Raw genomic sequence first — 14,656 nt, forward strand, 5'->3', positions numbered from 1 at the left:
TTTCTTAAAATTAAATATTAAAGTCCGTTCCCACCTTACAAACTAGTTTGAAAATTTTACATATGTGTAGGTATATTGTAAAAAATTATATTTTAAAAATATAGGGATGATAGGCAAAACCCGTGAAAGCGTTATTGATTAGGGTTATTTTTTAATATTGACGTTTCGTGTGCTTGTTTTCAGGACATTAAACTTCAACAACGAACGCCTTCTCATCGGTGGTCTTCACAAAGCTGATCCAGTCCTAGAACGCCCGGGACAAATTCACACTGATGACTTTATCGGATGTATCCACAGTATATCAATAAATGGACGCTTATTAAATTTAACAAATCCCATAAAATCCCGTGGAGTTGAGCCAAATTGTGGTAGAGAAGAAAAGGGAGCTTGTTATAAAAAGGACGTGTGTGGCAACGGTGAATGCCTAGATCGATGGAAGACAAATTACTGCAAATGCGATGGCAATATTTTATCCCCAGACTGCGGTTTGTCATTCCAGCCTATATCTGTTGGTGGTAATGGATTTATCTACTATACAATCTCGGAAAAACATCGAAGAATGCAGCTGTTGGAGACATTCTACATAGAAGACACAGCTTGGAACAAAAAATCTAGTAGACTTTCTGAAAAACACATAAATCTAGCCAAATCACTGACGTTCTTTTTCAGAACGTATCGTAAAGAAGGCATATTATTTTATTCTGCAACTGACAAGTATTACACTTTGATTGAATTGATGGGAGGAAAAATAGTTTACACTTCAAAACAAAATACTATCGTCAATATGACACAAGTAGAACAGGTAGATGTTGCTGACGGCACCTGGCACAATGTCACTTTGTTCTCTTTGGGAAGGAGTATTCGCCTTATAGTAGATGGTGCAAATGTAGGCGAAGAACTGGACGCTGCCGGGGTGCATGATTTTTTGGACCCTTATTTAACAGTAATTTCATTTGGCGGCGTAAAAACAGAATTTTTACCCGTTACCAGCAACAACAATTTTGAAGGCTGTTTAGCAAACTTTTCGATTAATAACGAAATACAGCCATTTACTGGAAACGGAAGTATATTTAAAGAAATAATTCGTAAAGGAAAAATATTGGCTGGATGCCATAGTAGCTTCGGAGTCGGCCTAGCGCAAAATCCCGATCCTCTCAGTATCGGCATTACCCTTGTCATCGTTTTCTTTATTATTCTGATTGTTGCCATCTTAGTTTCGTTCGTCGTGTTCCGTCTTCGAAAGCAAAAGAAAGAAAAGGGTAACATGCCATCAGGTAAAAGCATCATTCATTCCAAACAAAACGGTGGTCCTGCTATGTTGAATGCACCGAACTTGATAGCTGGTACCAATGACAGTATTATGAGTCGAAATTTACACGGCAACGAGACAAGTCTGAACAGCTATATGTCTGATAATGCTGACATTATGCGAAACGTCGGTCATATTGTTGGCCCCGAACTACTATCTAAAAAGTACAAAGATCGTGAAATAATGAATATAGACCCGCCACGGCCACAAAGACCTGATATCATAGAGCGTGAAGTAGTGGGCAAAAGTCCAGCGCTAAGAGAAGATCATCACCCGCCACCGCCACCATCTACAAATAATTCCCATCATACACATGACCACCCAAGTGGAATGGATTTGAACTCGGAGATACCTGAGCATTATGATCTCGAAAACGCCAGTTCTATTGCGCCATCGGACATAGACATTGTTTACCATTACAAGGGATTCCGAGAAGCTGCAGGAATTCGTAAATATAAAGCAACACCTCCTCCTATAGCTGGGTACCATCACAAGCACCAAACACCTCAACACAGGCATTCACCACATCATGCCGGTTATCCACCGAGAGTTCTACCACAACCGTCTCAGCCTCCGTCACAACCAAGACAACACCAAACCACACCATTAGCCCGATTGTCTCCTAGTAGTGAACTAAGCCAACAGCCAAGGATACTAACTCTTCACGATATCTCAGGGAAGCCTCTACAAAGCGCATTACTCGCAACTACGTCAAGCTCAGGAGGCGTTGGTAAAGATGCTCTTCATAGCAATAGCGAACGAAGCTTGAACAGTCCGGTCATGTCTCAATTAAGTGGCCAGAGTTCATCCGCTGGGAGAAAAACACCTAGTGCCCCACCTCAAGTTCCTCAAGTAGTTTCTGTAGGGTCGGGAGCAGTCGGTCTAACCGCAGAAGAAATAGAGAGAATGAATGCACGACAACGAACTTCAAGTCTAGTGTCAACCTTAGATGCAGTATCAAGCTCAAGCGAAGCACCTCGAGGTGGAGGGGTCGGTCATCATATGTCACACAGGCATCACTCACCACCTGTCGATAATAGAAGTTCAACCGGCTCTGACGATGAAAGTGGTAATGATAGCTTTACGTGTTCAGAAGTAGAGTATGATAATAATAGTATAAATGCTGACAAGCCAGAGGATGTGAGAAGGCCCAACGTGAGTAGCGGCAATAATTCGAAGAAGCCTATTTTACCACCTCCGTATGAAAGTTTTGATTCGTCCTTTCGGGGATCTCTCAGTACTTTGGTCGCTTCGGATGATGACCTCGCGCCGCACGTCGGGTCCGCGCTGTACCGGCAGGCTAACGGGTCGCCTGCCCCAGCTACCTTAGGTTGGGACTATCTGCTCAACTGGGGTCCGAATTTTGAAAGTATGATTGGCGTGTTTAAAGATATCGCTGAATTGCCCGACTCCGTTAACGGTCGAATATCTTCCTCATTAAGACTTCCAAATGGCACCCCTAAGCCATCAGAAGAATACGTGTAATGTATAAATTATTATTTAAGGACATATTGTATATAGACTGGAGTAATTTTAAGTTTTGTACAAATATTTGTTGCGATCTTGTATCAAGGTCTCTCTAGATTCAATTCTCTTGCCATATCTTGTTGATCGTTTTGTGTAATAAACTTCATGCAATTTTGTAATGTATTGAATGAATATCGTGAATGTACATATAGAATAGGACTCACTTTGTATATAAGAAATGAAGTTAAGTTTCTGTCTCGTTTTAATAGAGTTAGACTAAAAAAAGTGCAACGATTTTTATAGCATATGCACTCCAAGTGTTATTTATACGTCATAATTTCATAGGTTTGACGTTTAAAATAACTGCTTGTGCTATCAAAATCGTTGCAAACTTTTTTTGGTCTAACTCTACCTAGTTTTGAGATTGTCATCAAAATTAAATTTATAAATAATATTGCAAACAACAGTATTTTTTGGGTTTTGTATCTGAGGCAAGCAAGCAAAATTACCATTTAATCCTTTCTAAAAAAATCGGTTGTTATAAAAGATAATAAAATTATTTGCTGTCCTGCAATTTTATTTATTTCAATAAATAAGTCTCTCTAAATGGTAATTTGACAAAACGACTTCTATTTAAAATTTTATCGAGCCATACTGTTAGCAAACAAAGTGCCAAATGCCTTTTTGTTTACGATGACCGACTGATTTATGTTAATATGAACAATAAAAAATAACTCAAATAATTAAATATTTTTTATTTATGGATACCCTGAAACTGCTATTCCGAAATAGGTTTTTAACGGAACAGTATAGACGTCGAAGCTGACAGGAAAACCCTGTTCGTTCAATATTAAGCGTCGCCTATTGAGCGAAGTATTGTAATTAAACTAATTAGTATATGGAACTGAAACCTGTATTAAAATAACTAAACTTTCGTTCAATCATATAGATGGCGCTGTGGAACCTGAGCCCCAAATCGGAAGATATTTAGGCACCGAACAAAATGGATGGAGATGGGATCTGCTCATAGACATATACTTATATTACTTCGTAAAGACCGGCCTTACGAGCACTACGAATGGGACGAATACATTGGAGTCAAAATCGCATTTAGTTACACCAGCGAGCTCAGTCGTGTGGCGAATTGCGCAGTGGAATTGGTATGCATACAATTCCGACATAACACCGACGCCTTTCCACTGCGCAATTCGCCACACGACTGAGTGCGCTGGTGTAACTAAATGCGATTTTGACTCCAATGTATCGGCCCCATACGTAGTGCTCGTAAGGCCGGTCTTTACGAAGTAATATATAATATGTCTATGGATCTGCTGCGTTATTGATTCCGACGCGCGCGAACGCGTGAACGCGTTTTTGTATAGACAAACGAAAAAAAATATATCGAGATTTATTTATTTTATCAAACAAGTTAAACAGTATGATAGTAAAATACCAAACCACTGCTAACTTACACAGAAAATACAAAAAGAAAAAGAAACAATATACAATTAATCACAAATTACAATAGTAACATTTAAAAATAAATAATTAACACATTTTAAACAGTTGAAGGACGTGCATCCATCTTCTCACAAAACCTCAAACATTGAGATGACCGATGCTATTACATTAGAAAAAAGGTAAACAATCTTGACGTGTATTTTTGTTGCATATTTGCTGTGACTTATTTTTCAAAAGTGTTTAAAGAGACACATCAAAATCATCAAATTTCTAATGCAAAAAAACGAGGTATACGAAAAGACACGTGACTATTTCCATGCATTATTTAAGTTTGGATTGGCGCTTTCTAGCAACGATTGTCATTTTGGCTAGGCCCCCCCTGAATAGACAAGTATATAGATATCCGCGATAAGTGCTTCCGAACCGTCGTTATAACAGAATTCGCCGTAAATGCCAAAACACACGCCATGAAGATAAGCTAATAGGTACTCGTATGAGCATGTTATTTGCGTTAATTTGAAAACATTAACATATTTCAGTACAGGCAAGAGTGTGGAGTGTATTAGAATAAATATTTAACTTTATTAAACATAAGTTTTTTGTCAATAATTTCATTTTCGATACCACATCACCCAACTTATTTACATAACGATGTGTTGCTGAATTTAGCACGCAAGTTTTGATTACAGACACTGGACAGGTGAAACTAAATAAAAGCTTGTATTTTTATAGGTAGGTTAATGCTTCTAGTAGACATTTCAGTACAAAACGCTGGTGGTAGCTTGTAATTTTTATACCGCAAGTCGCGGGTTTAAACTCCAGCTCGTACCAATGAGTTTTTTGGAATTTAGGTATGTATCTTTTGATATTTACCGTCGCTTTTCGGCGATGGATAACATTGTTTTTAAGACTAGCTTCTACCCGCGACTTCTTCTGTGTAGGATGATGATGACTGATATAAGAACTATCCCATGTCCTTTCTAGGGTCTCAAAACACTATACCAAAATTCATCTTAATCGGTTTAGCGGTGTCAGCGTATAGAGGTAACAGACAGACAGTTACTTTCGCATTTGTAATATTTAGTAGGGATAAAATATGACTCACCTAGAGAGGTCAAGGGCTACATTATACACAAAACATATAATAATTATAAAACAGATGACTTGCGTGATGAAAAACCGATATTCCCGATTCAGATTAATATTTAATTTTTCATATTAACCATGCACCAAATATGTAATTACTAATTTTCTAGAAGCGAGCGGATAACATCTGTGTACATAAATAGTACATTACCACAGAGGCTGGGAAGTAAGGGGTTGCCGGCCGAATGCATACCTATAGACGGCCGAACGTAGTGAGATCAATCTGATATAACTAGTGTAAACCGAGTTTTTGATGAAAATGTGAAATGAATAATGGAGCTACGAGTTGAGATCATTAATAACTAGTTAGTTACGATTTACGTAATTACTTCTAAATAAATTCAAGACATTCATTAGGCACACTTGATCTAATGAAAAGGAAATAGCGTCAAAAGATTATACAGACGGCTCCATGCCATTAACTGTGCTAAGACTTTTCAGCCGCTCTTGCTTTGGTCTTGGGCGTAAGAGGCTTTTGAAGCACCGAGGCGTATCATGTGTTTCTATATAGGCGAGAGTTTTACTACATTTAAATGTAATTGTATACTACCTAGTTCCTTAATAATGGATTGTGCTTTCTCTGTTTTCATATTTAGCATTGGTAAGTATTTTTACTGATACCACCTGCCTACCTGCTGTTTGATAGCCTGATGCGTCGTGTCGTATCAGGCTGTCAAAGAGAAGGCAGAGGAACGCGAAACATGGAAATTGCTCCGCCGACAAGAGACTTAAGGATGACTCACGTTAGACCGGGCCGTGACCGGGCCGGAGCTTCCGGCGCTTACTTTTCTATGACATGACAGGTGATCACGTGATGCTTTCCATAGAAAACGAAGCGCCGGAAGCTCCGGCCCGGTCACGGCCTGGTCTAACGTGAGTCATCCTTTATAGGGTCGGATGCACCAAACGGTTTGTCATCGTTAGAGTTAGCTAAATTTTATTGTATGTAAAGTTTCATAGTAAACCGATGCGGCGCGCCAGGTGACGTTGATCAGTCTGGCAAGTGCGGATGGTGCAACTGGCACTTACTCTTGAATATATGATGATGAAGTATTTTTAGCATTTTGTTCGAGTTTAAATAATTTCAAAGCCTATCAACACCACCTGTGAAGCCTTGATCTGTACTACAATTCCCTCTTTATGTTCTGACACGTGTCCTCTGTCAGATAATGTAGGCTGGACACTGAGGACAGTCATTAAAGTTTCTTTAAATTTACGGCATAGATTTAAAAACTGGTAAGGCGATAACTTTTAAACTGAAAATATCTGGGAGACTTGTTCGGAAAACATTTAAAAACTCTAAAATGCGCGTTTTCCCAGAGATAAGACCTAGCTAGATCGATTTTTCGCCCCCGAAAATCCCCATATAGCAAATTTCATCGAAACCGTTAGAGCCGTTTCCGAGATCCCCGAAATATATAAATATATATACAAGAATTGCTCGTTTAAAGTTATAAGATAGATATCATACACTAAAGAATTAAGTTTATATAATTATATAGTATAGTATAAAATAAAGTCGCTTCCTGCTGTCTGGATGGATGTCTGTCCCTATGTATGCATAGATCTTTAAAACTACGCAACGAATTTTGTTGCAGTTCTTTTAATTAGATAGAGTGATTCCAGAGGAAGGTTTATATGTATAATATATCAGCATTGCATCCGTGCGTTTTATATATAGTTTTATATATCTCTGTCTAGTCTGTTCGGAAAGAGAAGAGTCGTGGAATGTATGGGGGTCCAATACATTTCACGACTCTTCTGTTTCCGAACAGACAAGGCATAAGGCATTCTCATATTAGTGATAGCATATATATATAAAATTTTACTAAAATGCGATTTTATTTTTGGCGTCTTTTTATTTATTTTGCATAAATTATCTAATCATCAATTATTCTACATTGATTTAAAGTCACCATTTTTACTCATTAAGTACTATTCACAACGACGGGACTTAATCAATTCATCTCAATCATTCATTCATCAAATATTATGTTAATTAAACATGATTACTAGGGTTGTTATTCGCTAGGTCCTATTTACATTTTTGACAGCTTCCGTTTTAACCGGGTCGTAACCGTCACAGAAGGTGCGCTCTTATCACAAATGTCTTCCGGCGAACCATTTAACTGACACAAATTGCCGATACAATTATCATTTTAATCATGCAAACAAGCATACAGATACTGAATATACAGAAACTGCATTGGAAATTTAGAAGGATTTAGGATTCAAATAAGATCAAAAAAAGTTAATATGTGGAATTTCCGGTAGAATTGTAATACCAACAGATTTTTTTAATACCACGTCGGTTGCAAATGGTGATGATGAGAGGTGGTGATGGTAAGCAGTCACCATAGCCTATGGACGCCTGCAACACCAGAGATATTACATGCGCGTTGCCGACCCTGATTATGCAGTGAACTAAATAAAGTGTGCTAATGAAGAATTAGTCTTGAAACGCGTTTAACTTTAATCAACACCCATTATGCTTGTCCATCGTGGCTATTTGTAAAGTCCAGCGGTGGCAGCATAGTTCCATTTTTATCGCCTGTCACTATGCCTGTCACTTTCGCACTTAAATACTTGTTAGAAGTTAAAACGTGACAGGCATGGTGACAGGTGATAAAAATGCGACCGTGCTACGGCCGCAGCTATACCATTTTACTATAAGCAACTACCGAACAACGTCATGATCTACAACCACACTAAACTTGTGCTATTGGCGAAATCATCGTACTCGTAAATTTGATAGCAGTAATATTTTTTAAGAAGAAGATTAAGATGTAAGTTGTTAGTTTGAATAGTGCTCCAAGAAATTGGGGTCACAACACATCCTATACAAAATAGTAATGGTGCTCCTACATTGGCTGTTATAAACTGTTATATAACATCGTGTGACAGGGACAACATAATAAAACACTATCAATAGTATCATGCTGTCCCTGTCACACGATGTTATATAACATTTTAGGTATAACAGCCAATGTGGGAACCTGGGAACACGATAAGCAAAGTCAAGAGCACTTCTTGGCTTTGCCTACTGCTAGTGACCACATGGCATCGGCAGAAAAACATGGTGTCGAGATAGTTGCCGTTGTAGATATTGCTTAACCTCTTGTCTGTGTATGATAATTAGAGATGCCACGAATATTCGGTATTCGGCCTATTCGGCCACTTTGCCAAATATTCGGTATTCGGCCGAATGTTGCCTACTAATCGGCCGAATACCAAATATATATATGTTGCACCGACCTAAAAAGAAAAATTACATAATAAAAATAACCAAAAACTCGTACTCGTATATTTAAAATTTAAAATGTATTCTTGGAAAGTTGTTAAACACGAAGACCTTTTTTTGAACTTTGGTTGATTACAAAATATTATATTTTTATCATGGGTCTGATTTGAATAACTATATTTTAGCAAAACTTGTGCTTTCTTGGCGAACAGTTTCATAATAATTGTAACTAAAAATGATCGCATGTCATAACAAATATTCGGCGCTTCGGCCAATATTCGGTATTCGATATTCGGCCAAACCACTATTCGGGGTATGTCTAATGATAAGAATCCTGACTCAATCTTTAGTCATCTTTTTGCAGTTTTTTCGAGAACGGTTTTTTCTGCTCTATATACAGCACAACCGAGGTTTGATACCATGATTTTTGACCACCACTCACATGAGAGGTTTATATGGAAGATGTTTCGAAATTTCGAGTTAATATGTTTTCAATTTATTTAGTTTTCAGTTACGCAAGAGCGCAACAAGGGTGCGTAACACCGCCGATGGAATGCCCCAACGAAAATATTACATTTTGGCTCTACACGAGGTAGGTAACAAATTAAATGGATGTAATACTTAAACATACCTTATAAATTATAATGTGATCGCTTCAGCGTAGGTACAACTACCTGATTCACGCGTTGAGACTATCTAAATGTAAATCATTTTAGATAAACCGGCCCCTACTAGGCCCCTAATAGGCTACGGAACCCTAAAAAAGTAACGGGTAAGTACATTATTTTTTCAAAATCTACTGTTTCTAATATCTATAGAATGGGTAGGTGGACAAATTATCTGGTGGTAAAATTTTAATTGCGAACTTTATTGGTGCGACTGCAATCTTTTAATTTCCATGTTTACTTAGTCAAAAGCTCAAGACAAATTATCGTGGTAAAAAACCACCATGTAAAGATTCAACAGAACACAGAACGTTGTGCGTTCGTTGTCTTGACTTATAGAAAAGGTATGTCTTACTAAGAAAGACGTCTTCCTGGTTCATATGCAGGGTTAACGAAGACAAGCCGCATCAAGTACAAGCCATGGACGCAGACTCCATCACATCGGCGCCGTGGGTCGCGGACGCTCCTGTCAAGATCCTCATCCACGGGTACACAGGCTACAAGGACTATTCGCCAAGCAAGGAAATACGACCAGGTAAAAACAAAAGGAAACCTTGTCCACATGTTATGTCCTGTAACTAGGACAGGTTTCATAATCGGCCCAGAATAAAATTTTGTCTACAGTTAAGTACTGGAATTTTTAATAGCTCCTACACAAATTCTAGTGCAACAATTTCTATATATTTGTTAAGTGTCACGGTACTCTAATATAAAACCGTAAAGAATTAAAGAATTGTACAAATAAAATCTAGAACCTTTTCAATATAAGATCATTAATTATTTACTAGAGACGGGCCAAATATTCGGTAATTGGTATTCGGCATATTTCTCAATATTCGTATTCGGCCGAATAGTTCGGTTAACTTCTTTTTAAGAGCGGACGCGGATGCACTTCGCGTTAAGGTACCTATGCGTTTCTGTTTCTTTTCATAAACGTCTTCCCGGTTGGTCGGGAGAAGGGTCAAAGGGGGGTATGAGCTGAACCGAATATTCGGCCGAATACTCGTATTCGGCCCAACTCTATTATTTACCTATTTCATATCATGTCTGAATATCCCACTTACGTCGCTCCAACTATTCTCCTGAACCCAGCGTACATGAAATGCTGCAACTACAACGTAATTAGCGTCGACTACAACCCCATCGCGCGCGAGCCGTGCTACTTCCAGGCCGCACAGAACACAGAACTGGTCGGCAAGTGCACGGCCCAACTCATCGACCAGCTGGTGACCGAACACGGCTTCGATTTGAAGAAGTTCCACATCATCGGTTTCAGTCTTGGAGGACAAACGGCTGGATTGACTGCAAACTTTTTGACAAGTGGGAAATTGGAAAGGATATCCGGTAAGTACACTTACTTCCAAGCAACATGACACAGAACTGGTGGGCAAGTGCACGGCCCAACTTATCGACCAGCTGGTTTTCGAGCACGGCTTCGATTTGAAGAAGTTTCATGTCATCAGCTTCACTCTTGAAAGACAGACTGGGTTAATTGTAAAATTTCTGACTAGTGGAAAATCGGGTAAGCTATATATTTTTGAACAACACGGAAAACGGTGCTGGTGTCCAAAGTGCACGGGCCAGCTCTTTTGGCAACAACTCTTTCGTATCAAAATAATACATATTATTATTTTATTGTTATTTTAACTGACAAAGTCTAAAATTATTTTACTAGATAACACACATTATTTTATATTGTATTATAATTCATTTTTGCAGCCCTTGATCCAGCCATGCCCTTGTTTGTCACCGAAGATAAGAATAAAAAGGTAACTTGTACAGCAAAGTATAGGATTAAATTTCTGATACAAAATGGAGACGCAGTTTAATTTAGAGAATCAAACCAAAAGTTTGGCTTTACCTCGTGAATAACATGGAGATTTATACATTACGTGCCTAGTCTATATCATATATATATACAGTAAATATAGTGTTAAAAGTAAACAATAGTCAGTAAAAATACCCAAACTATGGTAATTTCTCTTCCGACTCATTTAATGATTGTTAAAGGTGGACTCTGGTGACGCTAAGTACGTGGATTGCCTGCACACCAACTCGCTGGAGAAGGGCAAGTTAGAAACCTGCGGCATGTCTGACTGGTTCCCCAACGGAGGGCTCACCCAGCCTGGTTGTTTGCCTACAAAGGAACAGAGTGAGTATTATTTTACAGATAAAATAAGAAATGCTTTCCCATGCCAAATGTGCACATTGGTGCAGGGTTTGTTTTTGCCCATATTCAGAAAAGTTTATTCTATCCTATCAGAAGTGAGTCCATTGCTCATTATTATTCCAGTGATAATAACACTTGCAGTGTTATTTATACGTATAAATAACACTTGCACTGCGTATGCTATCAAAATTATGACGTCATGAAGTTTGACGTTTAAAATAACACTTGCACTGCGTGTGCTATCAAAATCGTTGCAGACTTTTCTTGGTCTGACTCTAAATCCTTTTACGATAAAAAAATGCCATTTAACGTAATGTGGGGTTTCCAGAGAGCGTGACGTGAATGCTGAAATTAATTTTTTTTTTTTAAATGGCGGAACTCACTGAACCACGACCAGTATTAAAAGCACAACAAACAGTAAGTTTTGTATTAGGTCACTCTGTATGCTGTACGCTAAAACTAACGAACCTTTCGGCCGCGCTGAAACTTGTCTGACTAATGTTTCGGTTTCGGCATTAAAATCATGATTCGAAATTGGCCCAAAGTAGAGTAAATCCGAAACTGCGGTTTCGTTTTCGGAAAAAAAAACAGTATTGATCGGGCACTACCAATAACCAACTACGACTTCTTCTTCTTCTTCTAAATTTCAGCTAAGTCAGGCTGCGACCACGCAAGAGCTCCGGCATATTACGCGGAATCCATAACTACCGAGGTCGGCTTCTACGGTACCAAATGCCACTCGTGGTTCTCCTACATGATAGGGTGGTGCAACGGACGGTCTGATGACGACGAGCTGTATGGAGAATGGATGTCACTCAAGTAAATATTATATCAGAGTATGTAACCACCGGTGTAACAATCGCTTCGGTCGGGGCGGTATATTTTTTAGCGTTTTTTTTTTTTGTTCCAGCGCTTCGGGCCTTTACTTCTTCGCGACGAACTCCGAGTCACCGTACGCTCGTGGCCGCAATAAGAAACAGTCATCCAGAAGTATTTTCAAGCGATAGCAAGTGTAAAAGTATTTTTAGCAGTATCAACGTGATCTATTGATACTAAATACTAAAATTTATAATTGTTGATGTTAGTATATTTTACCCTAAAAATAAAGTAAGAAACAGTTAAGAGCACATATTTGAATAGACCTAAAACTATAAGAAAAATATAGTGTATAATTATTTTCTGTAGCTCGCTTTGTTTCAAATAGTTTGGCCTGCGAGCGAACGGTAGCCCCCGAAAGAAATATAAGGGAATGATATTATGTATATTGCTTCTAGTATCCCTATTGGGTAGGTATAGGTCCAATCTAAACGGAACGGAAAGCAAATCGGAACATATTACACCTATTTATATGACTCAGGAACAAGTTTTTAAGCCGCGTGAGTGGCTAATAATAATTAACAAAATACAGCCAATGTGGAAGCACCATTCGTATTGTACCTACCAGAAAAATATTATTTACAGGTGGAAATAAAACGGTGCTGCAAACATAAGGAAAACAACAACGTTCAAACCTTGTATGAACGTAGGCAGTAAATTCTTTCATTGGACTGTGTGCTGTACTTTCACTTGACATTTCCCTTTTAATTTGAGACGCTTCCTTGAGCTCGAGTTGCAATATAACACTCGACACTCTTGAACAATGTAAAACAAAGTAGGTACATAACTAACGTTCCCAGTAAAGAAATGGACCTCCAACATCGTTCCTCGTTCAACTCTATAAGCCCTAACTTTACAAACTACACCGTAGTCAAAATATGTGGCTTGGCCGTTTCGTTACTACGAGAACTATTGTATAATAAAAAATTATGAATAGTGAAAAAAAATTCACCTTATGTCCATGTGATGGTAGCGAAACGGCCAAGCCACATATTTTGACTAAGGTGTAGTTTGTGAAGTTAGGGCTTGTAGAGTTAGAAGCTTGGCTCTACAAGAGATCTGATAATTTTTTGACAGTGCGAGCCTTATGGTTGCGTCTTGGCAATATTTTACATGAAAATGTTTTTGGTGAGATCTAGTTTACGCTAGCATAAACGTCAAGTGTCAACTCATGGTAGGCGCACTGGAACATATTAATCACTGGGTATCGCATTAGGATGCTTTACCAAGAGACATACTCGCATGTACTTATCAGGGACTGTGATAGTTACAAATCAACCTTCAATTTTGTTTAAAATTTCAAAAATTGAACATACCTACTTAGGGCCGGTATAGGCGGACTGCAACTCGACTGCAACTTGTATGGGAACTTTGCAGTTAACGTGCAGTCGCCGTGAAGTTCCCATACAAATTGCAGTCGGATTGCAGTCCGCCTGTACCGGCCCTTACTCCTTCAAGTCACTTGAGTAGGACGCGAAATAAAAGACAGCTAAGTCAAATTATGGTCAATTCATTAAAAAACCCCGGTCTATAATAACGTAGAACCACAATTTTGGATAGGACATTTACATCAACGTCCTCGAGAGACCATCCTATTGATTTTGCAACTCCGGTGTTGCAGCAACTTTAGCATCCGAAGCTATTATGACATACATACCTGCTAACCATAACTATTCAGCGATAGGTAAAGGTATTGTAAGAAGTGTCGTTAGAATGGATTTTCAGTGAGGTCTGGTGGATACCAGACCCGTGGGCGGCTTAGCGAACGCATGTACTCTCTAACCCTCTACTGAAGGGAGCGTTCATGTAGGTACTGTAAGGTCAGCACTGAAAGTAGTCCCTTTTCTATTGAAGCGAAGTGTAAAACACTTAAAACTCTCGCATTTTGTACACATAATTAATGTCATTAACGGGTCTAACGCGATTAAATTTCATTATTAACGTCGGAAAAAAGGTAAAAGAATGAAATTTAATTGCGTAAGGGGCCCACTGATTACCAGTCCGCCGGACGATATCGGCCTGTCAGTTATTCGGAACTGTCAACTTTTTGTTCTAACTGACAGGCGAGCGTGTCAAACTATAATATGTATAAAAAGTAAATAAAATTGATAAGTATATTATAAGTAAACACATTTTGATGATTTTGGCCATATTTGAAAAAAGAAGCTTTAAAGTTCAACCAGAAAGGAAATAGACGTTCATACAATCCATATCATACTAATATTATAAATGCGAAAATGTATCTGTCTGTCTGTTACCTCTTCATGCTCAAACCGCTGAACCGATTTAGTTGAAATTTGGTACAAAGATAGTTTGAGTCC

General features: G+C 38.5%; 2 protein-coding genes across 2 annotated transcripts in view; both read left to right on the forward strand.

The window, feature by feature from the left end:
- The window catches only part of LOC134743405 (cadherin-related tumor suppressor), a 158,776-nt gene extending 155,257 nt beyond the window's left edge, over positions 1-3,519 (forward strand). Inside the window, exon 9 of the mRNA XM_063676798.1 lies at positions 184-3,519. Coding sequence (XP_063532868.1) covers positions 184-2,794 — 2,611 coding nt within the window. The 3' untranslated portion in view covers positions 2,795-3,519. The remainder of the gene's footprint in view (positions 1-183) is intronic.
- Positions 3,520-9,118: 5,599 nt separating this feature from the next.
- Positions 9,119-12,484, forward strand: LOC134747568 (pancreatic triacylglycerol lipase-like). The gene is made up of 7 exons (XM_063682152.1): positions 9,119-9,216; positions 9,676-9,824; positions 10,382-10,633; positions 11,009-11,058; positions 11,300-11,441; positions 12,110-12,278; positions 12,370-12,484. The coding sequence occupies exons 1-7, from the start codon at positions 9,173-9,175 to the stop codon at positions 12,464-12,466; spliced, it is 903 nt and encodes a 300-aa protein (XP_063538222.1). The 5' UTR covers positions 9,119-9,172; the 3' UTR covers positions 12,467-12,484.
- Positions 12,485-14,656: the final 2,172 nt, after the last annotated feature.

This window comes from Cydia strobilella, chromosome 1, assembly GCF_947568885.1.
Source record: "Cydia strobilella chromosome 1, ilCydStro3.1, whole genome shotgun sequence".
In the NCBI taxonomy this organism is placed as follows: Eukaryota; Metazoa; Arthropoda; class Insecta; order Lepidoptera; family Tortricidae; genus Cydia; species Cydia strobilella.